This window comes from Gymnoscopelus microlampas (genome assembly GCF_963454915.1).
Source record: "Gymnoscopelus microlampas genome assembly, chromosome: 10".
In the NCBI taxonomy this organism is placed as follows: Eukaryota; Metazoa; Chordata; class Actinopteri; order Myctophiformes; family Myctophidae; genus Gymnoscopelus; species Gymnoscopelus microlampas.
This window is the reverse complement of record NC_139947.1, coordinates 14,793,482-14,815,981: the sequence shown is the minus strand read 5'-3', so window position 1 is coordinate 14,815,981 and position 22,500 is coordinate 14,793,482. Positions and strand designations below refer to the sequence as shown.

Sequence of the window (22,500 nt, the reverse complement as noted above, 5' to 3'; positions counted from 1 at the left end):
TGGCGTGTGGCGTCCACTCTCCAGACTCCTCCCACTTCGCAGAGACCAAACATCCATCATCGAGGACTGAAACGGACAATGCGGCGTCAGTCGTGGATTATAGTTGTAGTCCTGCTAGTTCAGATAGTGACGTTATGGATGGAATTAAACAGGAGAACTGTTCATCACCGGCAGTCTCCACAGAGGGTTCGGGCGCTGCGTCCGGCATGCCAGTCATATTACAGATCCAGCCCATACAGATCAAACAAGAACCCAGCCCCAGCGCCGTGTCCAGCCCCGTCACCCAGCAGTCCCCTCCCCAAGCGGCCCAGACCCCCTCAGACATCAAAATAGCCCAGCTCCTCGTTAATATCCAGGGGCAGACCTTTGCCTTGGTGCCTCAGCTGGTGCCCCCCGGCAACCTCGCCAGCACGAACGCCGGATCGTCCAAGTTTGTCCGGATCGCACCGGTGCCAATCGCCGCAAAACCCATGGGCCTGGGAGAAGCCGGGGTCGGAGGAGGCTCCGCCGCGGGGTTCCTCATCGGAGGCCAGAAGTACCAGAAGAGCTCTGTAGCGGACCTTATTAAAATGCACAAGTGCTCGTTCCCCGGCTGCAATAAAATGTACACCAAGAGCAGCCACCTAAAAGCTCACCTGAGGAGACACACAGGAGAGAAACCCTTCGCTTGCACGTGGCCAGGCTGCGGATGGAGGTGAGCATCTGTGAATATGTGCATGAGTTGTGATTCAGATAGAGATAGAATAGTTACTGACTGCCAACTGAACTCTTGAGGGTCTCTGAGTTAAATTGGCAGATTCTTACGGCGTGGTTCTGTAGGAGGCAAGCCGCCTAGTAGCGGATCTGTCTGTGCGTGTCTGTCTGTCTGGACCGATCAGTGCCAAATTTCTCGTTTTCTTTTTGTTCACTTTTATTATTTCATTTTATAATGGAAGTCAATGGTGGTCAGATCAGGCTGAAACCTGAGACTGGCCACATTAAGTCCAAGATCCACATAGGAGCCACGCTGTTATTAGACTTTTATTTTGCAATATAGGTAACTGCATGATAAATTAAGTGGATGATAAAATAAATGCAAAATCTCTTCACATGACAAATCAGGCACTTGACAGCCACTGGTTCATTTTTCTATGGCCATCCATGTAAATAGTTACAACCTTCCAGAAAGTGGGACGCCACTCCAACCAAAAGTGCATCAAATACATCAACATCAAGTTCACGTGCGTCAGCGCATTTATCTAAAGTCTATACATCCAGGTCAACAGGGCTATCAGCTTCTTCTATTGACAGATAGACAGACTGTACGCAAAACATGTGTGGCAATAACTCATGGAAGGATGAAAAAATCTAATCTGGAATTAAAAGCTACCTTTGTTTGCAACGGCTTGGCCCGAAATGGTCTTCCTTGGGCAAATATCGTTTAGTATTTGCCCGAGGACAGACTGTTGAAACATTTAAGGAGCAAATAAATAAATGCTCTGCTTACTTAAACACACACACCAAAAAATATTGGTTCTTCAGCGGTTCCTCAGTGGTTCTTTGGGGTGGTTGAGGTGCTATATACCGTTATAGCACCGCTGTCATACAAAGAGCCTGTTAAGTCCCTTTATTAGTTTTTTAGAGGTTCCCTACTGGTTCTTCAGCATAATTTAGATACCTCAAATGGTTCTATATCGCACCATTTGACAAAGGTGCGACTATAAGATAGGGATAGCACACCCAAAAGAAAAACGTTCCCCAAACACACTGTAGAAACGGTTTCTAAATAGCTCTAAAAGTGGGTCACTCACATCACACTGAGATAACCATAAACAAACTCAATACGCCCATATATAGGCAGGACCACGGCCACGTCACTCTGACTCAGACATAACCATAAACAAACCTGATACGGCCATATACTGTATAGGCATGTCCCTATGACTCAGACATAACCATAAACAAACCAGATATGCCCATATATAGGCATGTCACTATGACTCAGATATAACCATAGACAAACCCAATATGCCCATTGCCCATATATAAACATATATGGAGATCCAGTTGTCCAGAGCCACAGATCCGACCACTATGCCCATATATGGTCATAGTGGTCGGATCTGTGGCTATAGGCATATATGGGACCTACTTCAAACTCGGCATGCACATCGGGACATTATTCAAGGGAGTGCTGTTCCTGCTGCCGAGTCGTTCGGGTATGCGATTGTCCAGAACCGCCCATCTGACTGATATGTCCATATTTGGACATATAGCGCCCCGAACTCTAGATGTGAGAGCTGCATAGTGGCTCGAACTTCTAGTTTAGCAAATATGAAATGTTCTTTCTTTGACGGGAAGACTATAAAAACATATACAGTACGTAAACCAAATATTTTTACTCTTGTGTACTCGTATAGGATGTAACCCTTCTACTCAAACTTTTTAATTACAAGGACCCCCATAACGGTGCGTTTTAACAGCGGGCAATACTGGGCGACATCGTCCAAAAATATAATGAAAGTCTATGAGAGCCGGTGATCGGGCGAAGTGGGCGGGGGGGCGATGAAAGATGGATTTTCTTTATCTTTTTGGGCGATGTTGCCCGGCATCGCCCAGTATCGCCCGCTGTTAAAACGCACCGTCACTCCCATAACCAAATGGACCCTGTGAGGGTCCCTTTGGAACCCCCTCAAGAACCCTGAGGGTCCCTGGACCCCACTTTGAGAACCACTGATGCAACAGATACAAAACTTGAATCTTAACATACATCACAAACAGCTTGTACGTAGATAGAGACAGATAGAGATAGTGTAGGGTTACATTCTACACACTAATACTAAATCGATAGGCCTTCGCATGATGTTGTGACGCACAGAAAACAGCAGTTTTCTGCTGTTTTCAGTGAGTGACACTGTCGTACTTGAGGTAATAATTTGTTCTGGCCGTGTAACTGTTATCTGTGTGTTTTTCCTGCCATGGCAGGAGTTGTAGATTAGATAGGGAGGCTTTTGAAGTTGCATTCAGACTTTGCACCGCGTTGGCAGACACACACTTGTTTGTTCTCCGTCTGCAACAACTTGATATATGCTCTCTGTGTCGCACACACACGTGTGTGCCCTCACACACACACACACAAACACACGCAAACACACACACGCACGCAACTGGCCTGTTGCAGTATGAAGTTCAAAGTATTTATTAGTTACTCTTTTACTTTGGCAGACATTTGTGGCCTGCTAATTCAATATGATCCATCTGTGATGAATCTATTTTTGTTCTATCAAACCCCTCCAGGGATCTATGACGGGTTTTAGGGGGTCCCCAAATGAGTGTGATGTGGTTCTGTTATTCGTCAGACACACATCATCTCAGTCGGAAATCCTGCATCCTGCTTTCAAAGATTATAAACCACGTTTATAAATTGTTGTTTTTTACCCACGATGCGTGCGTGTGTGTGTGTGTGTGTGTGTGTGTGTGTGTGTGTGTGTGTGTGTGTGTGTGTGTGTGTGTGTGTGTGTGTGTGTGTGTGTGTGTGTGTGTGTGTGTGTGTGTGCGTGCGTGCGTGCGTGCGCGTGTGTGTGTGTGTGTGTGTGTGTGCGTGCGTGCATACGTGCGTGCCTGCGTGCGTTACTACAAGTATAGTGGAATTTGAGAAATAGACATTCTTAGGACCATTTTCCAAGAGAAAAGGTTATTTTATGGTTAAAAAAATATTTGAGGAGTTACATTTACATTTAGTTACATAGGCTTACATTTGGGTAAATATTAAGGTTGGGGTTAAAGTTACTGTAGGATGAAACATTTAGAGGTTAGGTTTAGGGGTTGGGGTTGGAGTTATGCCTGATTTATACTTGCACGCCAGTGTCACACACTGAAAATAGACGGCTTTAGGGTTATGGTTATAAATATAATACAAACGTGTGTGTGTGTGTGTGTGTGTGTGTGTGTGTGTGTGTGTGTGTGTGTGTGTGTGTGTGTGTGTGTGTGTGTGTGTGTGTGTACTTTTCAGTGAGTGTATATGTGTATGCAGACAGTTTTTGCTAGTTTTTTTCCATTCTGACTTATCAGATAAGTTTGGCTCTGCTCAGCAGTAAGTCCCGCATCTGTGCCAGGTGTTATCAGTGGCCTTGGTTGCCCCCGGCAACACCAGCTGGGTGGATGGTGGGATGACAGTGGCATTATCACAGCTGTAGCTGCTTAACATCCACTCCACATGTAACCAACCCTGTCCAGCTGGGCCACTATCTGCCCCGTGCACAATACATTGCCTGTTCATTTAACTGGGGGGGGGGGGGGGGGGGGGGGGCTGGGCTATTTTTGCACGTTGCCACCGCTGTACAACGAAGTATAATACAGGGTTAAGTGGTTAATCAGACTAATCCATTTAGTTGATTAGAAAATAATTATTGGACGCTTTTGCGGCAATTTAAAACAGATTCTCGATTATTCAATTAACCTACATGAACAAGATTAATTCGATTATTGGTTTTAAGTGTTGATTTTGATATATTTCTGGTTAATTGTGCAGCCCTATGGTTTAGTACAGCTGTGTGTGCTGGCATCTGTCCAATGTTTGACCACTGCCATACACTGTTTGATGCTGCTCCAACAGTATGGATGCTGTTTTGGATAGAAATAAGTGAAACCTTTATTGAGCGCCCCCCTTCAATGTGGTGTAATTTGTGGTGCCGGTGAATTGATCCAAAATCGACAAATATTTCACAATTATTTAATCTTGGCAACTTGGAAACTTGGCAACTAATTCAAACCGCTCATGCTGTTGCACCGTGTCCTTGTGGGTTAATATAACCGGAACATTGTACAACTCATCGCTCCATCCATCAGGCCTCACAGAGGCCAATACCATTTGACCAAGACATGGTGGGACATCAAGGAGAATCAGACTGAGAGGGAGACATTGTAGGAGAGATAAACAGTATGAAAGCTGAGAGGGAGACATTGTAGGAAGGATAGACAGTAGGAAAGCTGAGAGGGAGACATTGTAGGAGAGATAGACAGTATGAAAGCTGAGAGGGAGAAATTGTAGGAGAGCTAGACAGCTGAGAGGGAGACGATGTAAAAAGGCAGCAAAAGTATGTTCATCTTTGAATTGAACATATATTGTTTTGTATTGTTTATTTTGTGTTGGTATTGCATTAAAGCCGCTGGTCTGTAAAGCCTATTATGCCATGCATGTCCATGATAGAATTGTGGTAGGGAAATTCTATTAAGTGGCTCTTAATGCATCATACACAGCACCATTCAAAAGGTCACAGTATAAGAAACGGCCATTTGTACACTACAGCAGTGGTTTTCAACCCTTTTCATATCAAGGTCCATTATTTATTTGGTATTTGAGCCACAGACCACCGTTTGATGAGATTTAGCCTCTCAGACCCAAAACTTAGAATATTTTGTTGTAATTGGATACGATTTTGGCCACAATTCCATGCTGTATTGATGTGGTATCATAGGAGAGGGCAAAATGTTGATCAAAATAACAATACTTGTACATTCTCTAATTTTGTGACTTCTTGTAAATTAAGTAATGATTGATTATGTTTAACAATAATTTAACTTTTGAGAGCGTAAAATGACACACACACACACACACACACACACACACACACACACACACACACACACACACACACACACACACACACACACACACACACACACACACACACACACACACACACACACGTTTCCAACCAAATGGTTAAAGATCTATAAGGGTCCATTTGGTTTCCAACTCTATATCATTTAGCTGGGGACCACTGGTTGAGAACCACTGCACTACAGTGTTAAATTAGTTGTGTGTGCAAATCCCCACACTGCCATTTAAATGTGTCAGCCAGGTGACAACATAATGTAAAACAAGCTGACATTTACTAAAACACACAGAGAACGAAAGAAACACTTGCTTGCAATCTAGTCTTGTGATACGTAACCTTTACCTTTACATACACTGTAAAAATCCTCGGTGTGAATGTATCCACATTTGTATGTACACTCAACTCTGCCAGGATGGGTTGCCTACCCAGGGGTGACCCGCCCACCAATTTTTGAAGGCAATTATACGGGCATAATACAGTATGGAGTATCTAAACCCTGTTTGCGCCTATTGGTGTCAGTGTAATCACCTTGGGGTACATCAGATGCTTTTTTTTTGCAAAATTCGGAAGGCAATCTTAGCCAATCAGAATGTAATATGAAAAATCAGAATGATACATGAATTAAACATGTTTATCAGATGACTCCAGATTTGTAGGAGTCAGGCCATATAACAGTAGCAAAAAGTGTGTTTTGAAGAAAATGCTGTGTCATGATCCAAGGAATCCAGGGAAAACAAAAAAAACATGCTCCACGATACAGTTCAAGAGTTACAGGCCAAAACATAAAGCGACCTGTAATAGTATAGCGTCACCATACTACCATTGCCGGTTCTTCCTTGGCCTACTGGAAGTGTGGGAGTATCTGGTCATATTTTAGCTCAAACCTGCTGAGCTTATATCTCGCCCTCTCCTCTCCTCCTTCTCTCCTCTCCTCCTCTCTGCCTCTCCTCCCCTGTGGAGGACCTGCTGTAGTACTGTAGAGGTATAGGGACAGGGGTTTAGAGGGAGCGAAAGGTATAGGGACAGGGTTTAGAGGGAGCGAGAGGTATAGGGACAGGGGTTTAGAGGGAGCGAGAGGTATAGGGACAGGGTTTAGAGGGAGCCAAGAGGGAGGGAGGGGAACCGTATGCCTCTAGTCTCTGGTAACATGAGAAGCTCATGTGTTGTTGCTACTGGAGTAAATAGAGCTTGAGGAATTCAAATGGCTGGACCCATGCACACAACCTGCTGTGACACATACTGTCAAAATCACTTAAAGGTGTTGGTACTTACAGTACATTCTCCTCCCTCTGTCTCTCACACACACACGCGCGCGCACAACACACACACACACACACACAAATATGTATTTATGTGTGGCACAGACAAAAGTACACGTAAACACATAAAAGAGCATATAGTGTACACTTAAACAAATGGACACACACACACGCTATCACTGCTTCCTCATCAAAGCACACACATGCACAGTCGAGTGCTACTTGAGCGCAGACCTGCATGCAGACTTTGATGTGGGCTCGGTGATGGTCAGTGGTGTTCAGGTTTACTGTGACAACAGCGCGTGTGTGTGTGTGTGTGTGTGCGCGCGCGTGCGTGCGTGCGTGCGTGCGTGCGTGCGTGCGTGCGTGCGTGCGTGCGTGCGTGCGTGTGTGTGTGAGTGACCGATGACATCAGGCTTGTCGCTGGCTTGTGCCTTGTTCATACTCTGTCATAGAACGGTGTTGCGTACCAAAAATAGCCGGCCGACACGCTCATCAGCGCATCGTAACACGATGCGCCGTGAGGTTGCCGATCGGCTATTTTCAGCATACGACACTGCCATGCGAGGAAGTATAAATCAGGCTTTGATTCCTCAGTCAACTGACTGTTTTGAGTTCTCCTATGAGAGGGAGACAGTGTAGGAGAGACAGACAGTGTAGGAAAGAGGGAGACAGTCAGTGGTGGAAAAAGTACTCAAACCCAAATTCAAATTGTACTAAAAGTACAAAAGTATTGGTATCAATATGTACTTAAAGTACCAAAAGTAGAAGTACTAAAATGTTTGAAAATAGCAGATCTACAAGCTCACAACTGTGAAAGAAAATAATTATTAATAGTTGTGAGCTTGTAGAACGGCTATTTTCGAATAGCCTAGGTATAAAATAGGGCTAAAGTGGTTAATGTATGTTTTATAATGTAATAATTTATATCTGCCAAGTAACTAGTAACTAAAGTTTTCAAATAATTGTAGTGGAGTAAAAGTACAAGTATAGACAATTGGAAACACTCACTAGTAAAGTAAAAGTACCTCAAAATTGTACTTAAGTACAGTACTTGAGTAAATGCACTTAGTTACACCACTGGAGACAGTGTGGGAGAGACAGACAGTAGGACGTCTGAAAGGGAGACAGTGTAGGAGAGACAGACAGTAGGAAATCTGAGAGTGAGACAGTGTATCAGAGAGGAAGCTGAGAGACAGACAGTGTGAGACAGACAGTAGGAAAGGCTCAAGTGGGATTTGACCCTATACATGTGTGATTCCATAAGTCAATGCCACCAGTGAAACAGTGCTTCTGTTTAAATAACAAAGACACGTGAATGGGTGTTTCACATTCACGTGCCAGGCATTACATAACAATTTTTACATGAAATGTGTACACATACTTGGTAGAGCACAGACTATAGCAGAAAGACCGAGGACCCTGTCAGTGTTCTGGCATGTTTAGTTTATCGATTATGACTCGTCGCTCATACTGCGGTTTGTTTGGTCTTTGAGGAAACCATTGTTTTCTATTCATAGTTAGTTAGTACAATGTGAAAATGTACTTGCAGGGACTATCTCTTGCTTGAGTTGGTCATCCAACACACTACATTCCCCGACGCCGTTATGTTCTTTCAAAGTTCTGTTATCATTGCATTTGAATGCATTTAACGTGCAAATTGATTTGAAAAGTCAAATCGAACACCCATGTCTTCTTAACGGCTGAGTGATGCTTAGCCAATATTGACTCATTTATTTCTAAGTAGGTTCGGTAACCTTTTAATGAGCTTGGAGAAGACCATTAGTGGACAAATGGTCTATGTTTATGTACAATACATGGCCTAAGCTGTGATTGGACAATAACATGTACTGGTGGTGGGAGACCAAACATCTACTTCTAGGCCCAGGTCTGGGGAGATGTGGTGCGTATGAGCTTCAGGGTCTAAATATCTCAATGGAAGAGTAGGGCGACCACCTCCAACCACGCAGATGTACTAGATATAGTATTAACATACTGTACTACTCTACCATACTGATTGGTTAAAATATGTTTTGGATCGCTGCTTTAAAATGAGGGGACTCCACACAGTGATCACTTCACCCCCTGCATACAAAAAAAATGGCTGGGTTTCCGAGGCTACCCCCTGCATGATTCTCATTTAACTGTACGTTCTGTATAGGCAGCGACAAGCTAGGACAAAACCTAGCTTGTCGCTGTGTGTGTGTGTGTGTGTGTGTGTGTGTGTGTGTGTGTGTGTGTGTGTGTGTGTGTGTGTGTGTGTGTGTGTGTGTGTGTGTGTGTGTGTGTGTGTGTGTGCGTGTGTGTGTGTGTGTGTTGTTCTGCACCCACACTAACTTTACCCCAGGGGACAACCACAGTCTAGAGAGGCAGAGAAAACAGGGCTATCAAGCTCAAGTTCCCAACCACCCCGCCCCCTACCCAAACCCTACAATATGTACTCATTGACCCTTGTGAGAGTTGAGAGACCACTTTAGAGAGAGAGAGAGAGAGAGAGAGAGAGAGAGAGAGAGAGAGAGAGAGAGAGAGAGGAGAGAGAGAGAGAGGAGAGAGAGGAGAGAGAGGAGATAGAGGAGATAGAGAGAGAGAGAAAAGGAAGTTGAGTGTTAAGAAGAGAGTGATTGAAAGAGACAGAATCAGTGAGAAGAGACTCGCCCCACATGATCAATCTTCTGCAGGCCATGGATTTGAAAAACACTCCTGGTGTGTATTTGCATAAGACATCAATACATTTGCTTCAGAGGGTTAGGGTTAGGTGCTGTGGTATGTTATATTTGTTATATTTGGGCCCCAGCCCAGGTTGAGTCAGTGTAATAACGTACATGCTTTCTATCATGTCCCAGCATGAAGCTGATATGGAACAGCATCAGCTTTAGGGTGTGTAGGACGTTTCTGTGTGTGTGTGTGTGTGTGTGTGTGTGTGTGTGTGTGTGTGTGTGTGTGTGTGTGTGTGTGTGTGTGTGTGTGTGTGTGTGTGTGTGTGTGTGTGTGTGTGTGTGTGTGTGTGTACACAAGGGTGAGGTGAGGTACGATGTGTTCATTAGTGTTATTGTATGTGCATAATGCATTTGTGTGTGTGCGTGTGCGTGTGCGTGTGCGTGTGCGCTGCAGGGGGCATGTGGGTGCACGTTGTGCGCCCACATGCCCATGTGTGTGTATGTGACAGCCTCAAAATGTACGGTACAGTTTGTGATGTGACACGCCTTCCCCGCTGTTTGTTGACAGAAAGCTCCTGTTAACCCTTAAAACCGCTAGACCCCCCCCCCCCCCACACACACACACACACACACACACACACACACACACACACACACACACACACACACACACACACACACACACACACACACACACACACACACACACACACACACACTATTTAAACCTCTGGTTTCAGGCCACATCTGTTAACCTACACAGTCTCCAGACTTAGAGACTCCTGTTTCATTTTTCTTCCCAGCATCCCAGCACTCGTACTCAAAGACTCAGCATAATTAAGAAAAGGGCGACAATCGTTAAAAAAGCATTACAAGTCCCCTTGTTTCTGCATCAGTGCTCCATCAGTAAAACATCAATCCACTAATGCAGTGATTCTTAATCTTTTTAATTTCAAGGACCCCCAATTTGATATACATTCGGAGGATTGTTGCTGGGACCCCAATCCGAGAACATTGTTCTTGTTAGACATGATTTGGTCCAATATGGTCTGTCATTTGGTCCAGAATTGCTTATATATTCTGTAGTTATAGCGATAATAGTGAATCTGATCAAAACAGACATTCTTGCATGTTCTCTCTGTACTTGTACATGTAATAATGGTGACGGTTAACTGTCTGAAATGGCTCAAGATGTGGTCATAAACATAATTAATCAGCAGCCGCACTTGAGTATTACGTTTTATTATAAAGTTTTAAGTTAAATTAATATTCTGGATTTGTTTTGCACTGAAAGGGACGCTAACTGCTAATCTAATGTATTGTTCTGCAATACTTGTTCCACAGTCAGTCAGTTGCTCGACAGAGTGAAATCCTCTTAACTCAAATGGAGCCAAATGGACCCGTACAAGTCCATTTGGTCCTATCTCCTAGTTAAATTTACACTGAGGACATTACAGGGTAGATACACATAGTTCAGCCAGCGCAGACCTGGTTGGAATTTAACTTTCCATCTTGGAAATTGAACCGGCAACCCTTTCGGCTATAAATCTCACTGACCGCTGGCCAGCCACCCTGGCCGAGACAAAGGCAAACGCGGTCCCAGGAACAAAACAGTGTCACTTCAGTTCAAATTCCATCGCCGCGCGACCCATTAGCCACATTGCTTATCTCCCCAATCGCCCCCATTTCATTAGGATACGCGTTTACTGCCGGCCTTTAAAAAGATAAACGGGCCTCTTGTGAAATCCCACGTCTGTGAATAAGTGCGAGTGATGTTTCTACTTCTCTGTGAATTATCACCTTCATGGGAAGAAGGCCTCATGCTGCTGTGTGTGAACAAACCAATATGGGTTATAGATTTACACATTCAACTGACCGTTACTCTTTAACTAACACACAAGATATACACCACTGGCAGACAAACACACACACACACACTCAAGCATGCGCGTGCACACACACATACAAACACACACACACACACACACACACACACACACACACACACACACACACACACACACACACACACACACACACACACACACACACACACACACACACACACACACACACACGCATATTATGAAGACATCAGCATTTTAGGACAGGTATTTTATGAATGCCATTTATACAACTTCTTTGCCATGTTTAACCCTAACCCTAAATCCAAAAATAGTAATTCTACAAGCTTGTAAATCTGCTATTTTTGGCGAGCGACACTGGCATACAAAGTATAATTCAGACATAACTCCAACCCTAACCCCTTAAACCTAACTTCTAAATGTTTAATCCTAACCCTAAACCCAACCTTTAAGGTCTAACTCTGAAAATTCTCTAACATTTCTCTTTTGAGGTCCAGGAAAATTGTCCCTAAAAACGTCTATTTCTCAAATGCTATTATACTTGTGGGGACATTTGGCCCCAGGCGCGCGTGCACACACCCACACACACACACACACACACACACACACACACACACACAGACACACACACACACACACACACACACACAGACACACACACACACACACACACACACACACACACACACACACACACACACACACACACACACACACACACACACACACACACACACACACACACACACACACACACACGAGAAGTGGTTTGCCACCGTGCCATCATGTTGCACGTGTAGCTGCAGTTTGTTCTGTGGTACACAGGCCAGATCAGGAATAGACCCCCGTCTCGGATTTACGGCACACATGTGTCCGCGGCTAAATCTGGAATGGCCGCGTTAACTTCCCTGAGACCGGGCAAAGTTAATACACACACGCACCTCTCCCATTACCCCAACATGCAGCTCCTGACGTAACTGCCGTGTTTTGAATAGTAGAAAGACGGGCCGTCTTTCTGCTATTCAAAACACGGCAGTGGGGACTCTTGTCCTCTCTTTGATCTCGGCCTCGTGTTATCTAAGCTTTACCACGCTGTACGTTCTAACATGTGCAATGTTTGAAGTTGCAATCCAGAACTTGTTTTAAAGAATAAAACATTGCTTTCACTAATGTGCGTGGTGGAGTGTGTTCATGCAATAAAAGTAGTGCATCTGCAGTGAGAGATTTCGACCCTGTTGTCCAGTAGGACACCTACTGGTTGAGAAGTAGTACTGCCTGAAGCTCATAAGCCCAATGTCTCCCCTGGTCAAGCAGGGATTCCCCTCTTCCAGAAGCGGTAGAGCTTTGGTCTCCCGCATGTAATTTTCTTTTTAATAGAGGATTTATAGGTACATGCTAAATATTTTTACACTATATATATTCCACACAAAGATGAAAAAGGTTTTTCGTTAGTCCTATGGGAACCAGCATTGGGGCTTCATTCAGTCAGAGCGACTTAAACAAGATCTAAAGCATTCCTGGTGCTTCATTTCTGATTGGTTGTTTCAGGAATGCAATCACAGAGCAACCTCAAACCGCATGCGTGTGTTGTAGAAATAAAACCGTTTTTAGTTTTCTGTCCAAAATGTTGTTGTTTTTTAATTCAGATTAATCTAATGACCCTTCATTTATTCTGATAGGTTCTCACGGTCGGACGAGTTGTCCAGGCACCGGCGCTCTCACTCTGGAGTGAAACCGTACCAGTGCATCGTCTGTGAGAAGAAGTTTGCCCGCAGCGATCACCTGTCCAAACACCTCAAAGTTCACCGCTTTCCCCGAAGCAACAGGACAGGACGCTCTACAAACTGACCCCAACGACCCCAGCAACCCCACCCACGTGTGTGTGTGTGAGTGTGTGTGAGTGTGTGAGTGCGCGAGCAGAGAGAGAGAGCGAGAGAGGGAGGAGAGGGGGGGAAGATCCATTCTAAGAGAGACCGTGGCTGGACATCTGGACGTATCTTGTTTTATTAGTGGTCCTTCTGTCGGAACGTCGGTTCACGTTCGTGGTACTGTGATAAATTATTGGGTGGTGAAGAAAGGACTTGAGCTAAGCTGAAAACTGTTACTTGACATGACACCCTCATCGGTGTAATAAGCTTCTTGTATATTACAACAATGTTTTTTTTGTTTTTACTTTTCTTGGTCTCATTCAAAATGTTTTAGATAAAACAATTGGATGCTTTCAAAGAAAGATTTGCAGTTCAGAGTATTTTTACACTTTGAGGTGCAGATTGTTGTTGGCGTGTATGCTTGTACAATTCGTAAGCTTTGTGGCTATAAACGTTTTGACATTGCGGGGCCTGGAAGTACACTATAATGACCAAAAGTCAGTGGACACCATTTCTAATTAGTGTTTCTAATTAGTGTCCTTTTCTTCCAGTGAATGGAAATCTTAATGCTACAATGACATTCTAGACAATTGTGTTCTTCTAATTTTGTGGCAACAGTTTGTGGAAGTCTGTTTCCTGTTTCAGAATGACAATCACCTAACCCCCACCACCACCACCACCACCACCACAGACAGACAGACACAAATGCTCCCTCGTACAGAAATGTTTTGTTGACATGAGTGAGAAACTGCCTGCACAGAGCCCCAACCTTAAGGCTGCAATCCAGAACTTATTCTAATGAATACAATGTTATTTTAACCAATATGTGTGGTAGAGTTAGCCTGGTAAACCCTCCCTCCAGAAATCTCATTTCCATTTGATTTCAGGAGTGAGTCTGGCCTGAACCGCCTTTCTGCAATATTCGCTGTGGGCTGGAGTTGGGCGGGAGTAATACCGTTGACTGACAACCCCTTCAACCAATGATCGTTTTTCCCCTTCAGCCAATCAGCAGTTCATTTTGACGACCTCCAGACTATGTGACACAACGGGACTTTTGGGACGGCCATGCCCAAAATAGGTTGCCTTATTGGGATACATGCGTGTCACTCCCCGCCCCTGCCGGTTCTCTACATTTATATTTTTAAATAGGCTCTGTCATGTTTAATTGACCACATATATGAAGTTAAACAACTAAATTCTATCCAAACGATATCTTAATAGTAAATTCCGTGCCTCAAAAAAGAAGTTTGAGACCGTTTTAAAACCGAAAATAAGAAGTGACGGCACTCGCAGAAACAACAATGGCTGCCGTTCGTCTTTTGTCGGCCCCAGTCAGGCTGCACTGGGCTTCATTCGGGCTCACTCGAACTCGCCACCTGATTGGCCAACTGTCGCTGTCAACCACAGAACGATGTGCGACGACGCTGATTGGCTCGTCAGTTCGGCGTACAGAGCGAATATTGCAGAAAGGCGGTTCAGGCCAGACTCACTCCTGAAATCAAATGGAAATGAGATTTCTGGAGGGAGGGTTTACCAGGCTATGGTAGAGTATGTTAATACAATATAACTAGTGCATCTTCAGTGAGACATTTAGACCCTGATGTCGGATAGGACACTTGACTAGCTCTGTCTGAAGCTCATACAGTATGAGCAATATCTCCACTGGTCAAGGGGGGATTCCCTTTGGCAGTGTGGTAGAAATGTGGTTTCCCATGTGGGAGACGTGGATTAAGGACATAAAACATACAGATTGCAGCTTTAATCATATCCTATTGAATGTCCGACCTCACTAATGCTCTTGTAGCTGAATGGAAGCAAACTCTGCAGTGGAAAACCATCCCAGAATTGTGGAGAATACAGTAGCAAAGGGGGACCAATTCTATATCTATGTCTGCAATTTGTTTTGTTTCGTAAACCTGGGCCCTATTTTTAGATAATTTGGAATAATAATTGTTTTTTTAACGCCTCCACATAATCTATAAATAGTGCAGAGCTTTAAAAAAAAAAAAAAGTCAAATTCCTCCACACAGCTGACTTGGTTTGGCTACTGTTATTATCACATGACTTCAACATGCTGCTGCTTCTCTTTACACCCTGTAGCTCAAACACAGAAAGATCCTCAGTGTCAATTTAACTCTGAGAGTGTACAAATGTATCCAAATGGAGCCGTAATGGTCCATTTTGTTAACATTTGTACACTCTTACACACTTTGATCAGTTATCATTGGGGATTTTAAGTGTGGGTACTGGCTTCTACTTGATGTTTCAGGCACAATTTCGGATCGTATTGGATTAAACTGATACTGAGACTGATACTGAGCATCTTATGTCTTTAATCTCATGATGTGTTTGTGTGTGCTGTTGAGCTGTTAAACAGATAGGGCTTCATTCTGGACTAAATGCTTCTATGAAGATTTATGGACCAGAACTATTCATGGGATTAGGTTGACTTTTCAAACAGCCAGACAGGAGTGGGCAACAGCCTCCTTTTGATCTACCAGCTGTTAGGGGTTCAAGTGTCTTGCTCAGGGACACTTCAACATGTAGACTCACTATGGCTGCCCGTATAGCACTCGTAAAACATCTCTGTAACATCCATAGCACCTGTATACTGTAGCACCCGTATCGCACCAGTCTGCATAGAAACACGCGCAAATGATTTGTTCTGATGACTTTGCCTTTTAATCAGCGACAGACGACAGTGTTGAGTAACTGTGACTTTGTGTCATCTTGGCAAGAAGTCGTGATGTTGAAATGCTCCACCTGATCCAAAGAGGATTCATCGTAAATCTGGCCTTTTTGTATTGAAAAAAATCTGGGTAGAAATGTCAGCTTCATTAAACATTTAATTCAATGTTCACTTTTCAGAGGAGTGTATGTCTGCTACAGCAATTAACAAACATGAAATGTAGCACCCGGGATGGGTGTCATGGAAACATAACATGCCAGATGCTACTCACCATACAAATTTGGGGCCCTGGAGTTATGTACCTGCACTTGAATAAAACATATTTCTGCTCCCATAACCTTCTAGCCAAACCACAAAATTGCATTGTTGGTCTCCCCAAACTTGTCATTGACCTTGTGGTCTGGAGAGATGGTTAACATTGTCACAGAGACATATTAAGATATCAAAGCCACTGTCGAGATTGAGCACAATAGTAACGACTGATTTGTAAAGCTATGGGGCAGCGAGGCAAATTGACAGCAATTGCTAGCCAGTTTACAATAGCCTGCGATCCCTGTGAAGTGCCATATCAATCAATGCAATACTTACTGTCACTCTGTAATTATCTCTCCCACTGCTACAACCCTACAAAGCTTTTCCTCTTAAAAACATGGACCAGTTGCCAAACATACAGTAACTGAAGATGTGCGGTGCCGCAGCGTAAATTCTCCAAATGTCTTTTAGCTGTAATTGTCACTCATCACCAGGAAATCATGTTTAATTGAGATTAAATGTGACTCGTCACACCATATTTATGTCTCATGGAAGAATCGAAGCTATGCGGATTCTGGGTTTTTAATTTTGATGGACTGTCAAAGCCTCCAAAGAACAGATACCATAGCCTATAATTTATCACTAACATCGCCTTGCCAAAGAAATATGCTTTCTACTTGTACTGTAAGAGAACAGTTGGGTCAGGGTGTAGTTAATATACTAATGGAAGATGTACTATAAAACCTGACTGTTAATTTAAAGAGGGTGTAAGTGATACGTTTTTTGTTGTTGTTGAAAGTTGAAGGTCTATATTCCCATACAGTGATTATTCTGTAACATGGGTCCCCCCCGTCTCTCTCCAGCTCTTAAGTAAAGAGAAATACATTTTCTAATGAGGAGAGAGAACCCCACAACTGTATCCTGTACAGTATGAGTTCTTTCTCCTGATTGGGTATAATTGGGATCCCAACCTGAATTTTCTGTTTACTAAAGAGCTGGAGGAGATGAGGAGACCCCTGATACTGAACAAACACTCTATAGTCTAAAGTAATGATTACTATCAGAATATAGGACTTATTTTACAAACAATATCACCCCCCTAGCTATTTTCTACGAAGAGACTCAGTGTAGACTAGAGGAAAAGCGGACCTATAGTAGGCTATATAGTACGCTGCTGGTCAACTACAGTACGTATGTAGTTAAATCAAGTGGAGGCAAGCCATCAACTTTGCCAACAGACATCGAAATAACTTGAACAAGGGAATGTTGAACTTTAGGCTAGGGAATAAGAAACATGTATGTTTTTTATTTTATTTTATTTTTGGTACATCAAATGCTTGACATACGCTATTGGAGGTACAATGTGCCTTGATGGCAACGTGTGTGTATGAAGTGCTCAACTTGTATGCTTTGCAAGGCATTCCTTCCATGCAATATGAAAAGAAAAAAAAAACAAAGCTTTTATGAATTAGTGTATTACGTATGCTCATGAATGTATGTAAATATTGTACATGCATCTGGAACAGAAATATTCTTGTAATCGTTTCTGCAGTTATGAAAAGAATTTCTACAAATTATGTAAAGAAAGTGTAAATAACATGATAATTCAATATATTGTAAAAATTCTAACTTACGCTTTTTTTTGCCAGGGGTTTACAAAGCACATTCCATGTATTACACAAAAGTCATGCAAATTAATGAATGACATTTCTCTCATGAAAATGTATTAAACATTTAATTGACTGGATGACATACGTATAAAATATTTCAGTAAGTAAAATATCTATAAACTATTTTAAATTGCAGCACAACACATCATGAAACATGACAACTCTGTTATAAATGTGCTATGTGAATATGTTATAATTATATGTAACCATATGATAATTCTGTGCTATGTACTGTATGTGCTATGTAAACTCCATACAAAGAACAAGCCAAAAGTTATATAAAATGTTCTATTTTTGTTTTCTTTGTTCTACTACATGAATGCATTTACAAATAAAAATAAAAACTTAAATAAACCTGGATTTCTGTTTGATTTTGAGTAGGTTGTAATAATGTACTGTATTAATTCGTTTCTATGTTGACATGAATAATAATCCTCAAAATGAATAAAATTGTGTGACATTTTCATGTTTACATCACTAAATCAACTATATACTGTACACGGTATCATGACATATTTGATGCATTTATTCATCTACGTTTCTCATTAATTTACTATCACGCCTAGATGTCCCATTAGACACCCCTGTACTGTATGTTGGTTATGACATTATCAGTGGTGGAAAAAGTACCTTTTTTACTTAAGTAAAAGTATCAAAAAGTTGAAAATAATACTCTGTTACAAGTAAAAGTCCGAAATTCAAAATATACTTGAGTAAAAAGTACAAAAGAATTGGTATCAAAATGTACTTAAAGGGCAAGACCACTTTGGTAGAGGTTTGCGTTGTGTAGTTACTTGCCATGATGTAACTCCAAAGGTGGGCAAGAAATAAAAAATAATTGCTCCATTGATTAGAAATTGATAATTCAAAATATGCTCCTCATTGACTTACATTGTACGGTAAAACTGCTCTCAAAGTCACTCTTTTAGCACAAAAACGAACGCAAACAAAGTTGATTAAGACAATATAGAACATCACCAAACCCAGTACTGTTTTTTTTTTAAATAAAAATGTCAACTTCCTGTTGATTTTGCCATTTTTAATAAGTAGAAAACCCGGACTGGATCGGCGGATCCGGATCCAGATCTTCAAATAGTAAAATCAACAGGAAGTTGACATTTTTATTAAAAAAACAAACAGTACTGGGTTTGGTGATGTTCTATATTGTCTGAATCAGCAATGTTTGGGTTCATTTATGTGCTAAAAGAGTGACTTTGAGAGCTGTTTCACCGTACAATGTAAGTCAATGAGGAGCATATTTTGAATTATCAATTTCTAATCAATGAAGGAATTATTTTTTATTTCTTGCCCACCTTTGGAGTTACATCATGGCAAGGTAACTACACAACCCAAACCTCTACCAAAGTGGTCTTACCCTTTAAAGTCATTATGCAGAATGTCCCATTTCACAAGTTTTCAAATGTATAAAAAATCTTTTATCTACAAGCTCACAATGCGTCATGTCGTGATACATTGTGAGCTTGTAGATCGGCTATTTTCAAATGGTCGGAATGTAGATAGGGCTGAAGTGGTTAATGAATGTTTTGTAATAATAATCAGAATCTACGCTACGAAGTAACTAGTCATGTTTTCAAATAATTGTAGTGGAGTAAAAATATATTTGCCTCTGAGATGTAGTGCAGTAGAAGTATAAAGTATTGAGGGTAGGAAATACTCCAGTAAAGAAAAAATACCTCAAATGTGTACTTAAGTACAATACTTGAGTAAATGTACTTACTGTAGTTAGTTCCACTTTCCACTACTGCCTGTGAAAACCCATAGAACCTCCGGAAGTGTGTGGTAATTGTGTCAATAACTGTACACTGCTCCCAGATAAAGAGGTACAGTAGGTATGTATGTTTACCTGTTAATACCCGATGGCCTGGCTCCTAGGATATCAGTATCAAGTATGTCTTCTTTATTAATATCAGTATCAGTGTCCTGCAAACAGAAATAGATCACTGGGCTTTTAGACTGTTGCAAAAGTAGTCACAATTTACTAAAACTTGCATCTTTACTCTTGACTTAACAGGTATTCAACATGGGGAAACTGTTCCCTCTAGAGAGAGCATACTATCTAGTGACCATGTTATCTCTTATCTCCATCTGACACCTTGATCTCAGAGTCACAAACACAAACCTCATTTTATCTCCTCTGTATCTCTTCCTCTCCTTCTGCATGTAATGAATTCAGAGTTTGTCCATCCGCGTTTGTACTGAATTCATTACCTTCCTTTTGAATAGAACATACATTCAAAATAATTGAACTTTTCAGCAGCAGCTGTGCTCTAGATTTGAACGTGTGTTGCATTTAAGTGATGAAAACCTTTGGCTTTTTCTTTTTCTCTATTTTTACTTTCTTTTTAGAGTAGCCACCTTTTCTTCGACATTTTCTTACAATCTAGTTGTTATGCCAATTCCCCAAACACCCACACATTTCTCTTTCTGTGTAGATTTGTCACTGCTGGCACTACTGGCTCACCTGCCAGTGAGGAGCACCCACCAGGAGGAAGTAGCACATCCACCCTCCACCCACAGGTGCGGAGTACCTCATTCAAAATCCCCTGCTGACAGGCTCCGCCCCAGTGGAGTCAATGGTGTAGAAACTGTGAACATGGCCAATTGTGCTCATATGCATGCTCGACCAAGCTGGATGCATGCCGGTGGATTCGAGCCCCCAGTCTCTGCGGTGGTGCACAGAAACTTTACCCCTGCACCACCCGAGCACCCTTCTTTGGCTTTTCAACAGATGGAAGTCTTCATACAGCGAGCCCTACAGGCCAATTTCACCTCCCTTTCTACTTTCAAGGTTAGTGCAGGTTGTCTGGAGCATGCTTGAAATCGTCTTCAAACAACAACAATGTTCATGTGCTTCTCTTTGGGGAAACAGCTTGCTCCAAACTATTGTTTGTTTTCATGTTTGTTTGATATCCCCATGTCGGTTGAAGGATGAAAGTGAGGAAATACATTGCTTCCCATAAAGTTGCACAAGAAACATAACAGTTGGAAAACAGGAGGAATGCTAACGGCAGATTCATACCACATGGATCGCAAACTCCCCAGCCTCAACACCACTCTCCTCTCTCCCCGTTCATGTCCTCTTTCCCTTCCTTCTCCATCTCTAAGCCCTTTCTTCCCTCCTTCCCCTCAGCCTGTTAATGAAGCATCTGTTTTGTTTTCGCTGAGTCACTGTGCATAAGCAGAGAGGTATAGCAGCTATCTTAACAGCAGAAGCATGGCCTGTGTCTGTCCGTTTGGTGTCTGCTACGGACGTAGCTCATGTTGATTTATGATCCAGCACGCTTTCAGAGGCATTCTGGGATGAAGCAGGAGCATTTAATTCAACACATGTGCATCAGAGGTACTGGGTCGTCTGCTCAGCTCTAAGCATTCAGTGTCCCTTTGTGTGTCACTCTGTTCCTAATGTTTTGGCCCAAACGGCAGACACAACACCCCAAGGCGTAGCTAATTGCTCCAATGCACGTGTGACCACATGCATTCATTGTTTATGTTAGCGTGCACGGACACCAGTGATGTTATTATTTATGTTCTGCGTTTATCTGCGTACACTCCTGCGGTGGTGCTGCATGGAATTATGCGAACATGAATGGATGATGTTGAATTAGTTGTCTTCCATATTTTATTGACATTGCATAAAAGAAAAACACTTTATTGCTTTTCTCTGCATATTGCATCTTGATGTAATTTCTTTCTGCATTGTGTCGCTCCGGGGAATTCCACTGCCCACAGAAGGTTTCTTCTAAGCATTTCTCTGTCATGTTCACTTATAACAAATATTCTTTTTAATTCATCATGGTTATGTGTAAATAAAGCAACACAATTAAACAAAATGTGAGATAGGCATTGTGTGATTACAGAGAAATGTCCACACAAAGAGCTGCTGGCCATGCCAACTTTGACAATGGTTTAAATGAAATCACCTAGCAGATAGTTTTCAGAGCACCAGTCAGATTACATGGTATAGATTCTCTATACTCAAGGCAAAATAAGTCATAGTTGCTGCAAAATGGAATCTATGAAATCTATGGCTCATGATGCTAAACCGATCTGAGTTGATGTTTCACCAACTAGTTTCTCAACACAGCATTGCCATGGTTAAATCTTATGGATTATTTCCATTATTGCACAAGTTTAAATAGTATCCTGTTCAAGATTAACTGAAAGCCTATACCGTCTGTCTGTCTGTCTGTCTGTCTGTCTGTCTGTCTGTCTGTCTGTCTGTCTGTCTGTCTGTCTGTCTGTCTGTCTGTCTGTCTGTCTGTCTGTCGCCTTAGTTTGAGGACAGTTTGAGACTAATTTAACTGTACCACCCACTTCTCTACAATTGCTCATTCCTTTCTATTCTTCTTATTGTTATTTTCAAGCTGCGTTTGCTTCCCGCGTTCGCGCGTCTTACATTCAGAAACACAATACAATTCAATTTACACACATTCACATAATAACAAAACACTGAATCGTGATTTTGCATCTTCCAACTAAATGTGTGATTGCAAGGGTGGAGCCTTTGTTGGGACAGAGGGGGGGGGGGGTCCTTGAGGCTGTTGTGCGAAGGGCCCCACACCCTCACAACCCACCCACACCCCTCCTTGAGGCAAATCGCTGACTCATGCATTCATGCC

The 22,500-nt window shown here is 42.4% G+C and overlaps 2 protein-coding genes across 3 annotated transcripts in view; one reads left to right on the top strand and one right to left on the bottom strand.

Annotated features, from left to right (window-relative positions):
* Positions 1-14,081, top strand: part of LOC311053140 (Krueppel-like factor 15) — a 17,227-nt gene extending 3,146 nt beyond the window's left edge. Inside the window, exons 2-4 of one of the 2 annotated variants that reach the window (XM_084068555.1) lie at positions 1-694; positions 13,061-13,261; positions 13,895-14,081. The exon at positions 1-694 is cut by the window's left edge and continues 827 nt beyond it. In XM_084068555.1, coding sequence (XP_083924681.1) covers positions 1-694; positions 13,061-13,229 — 863 coding nt within the window. In that variant the 3' untranslated portion in view covers positions 13,230-13,261; positions 13,895-14,081. Of the gene's footprint in view, positions 695-13,060 lie in introns of both variants that reach the window. The other variant, XM_084068554.1, reaches the window with a different exon arrangement.
* Positions 1-22,500, bottom strand: part of LOC311052848 (protein bicaudal D homolog 2-like) — a 424,382-nt gene that overhangs the window by 62,628 nt on the left and 339,254 nt on the right. The gene's annotated exons all lie outside the window — the stretch shown is intronic.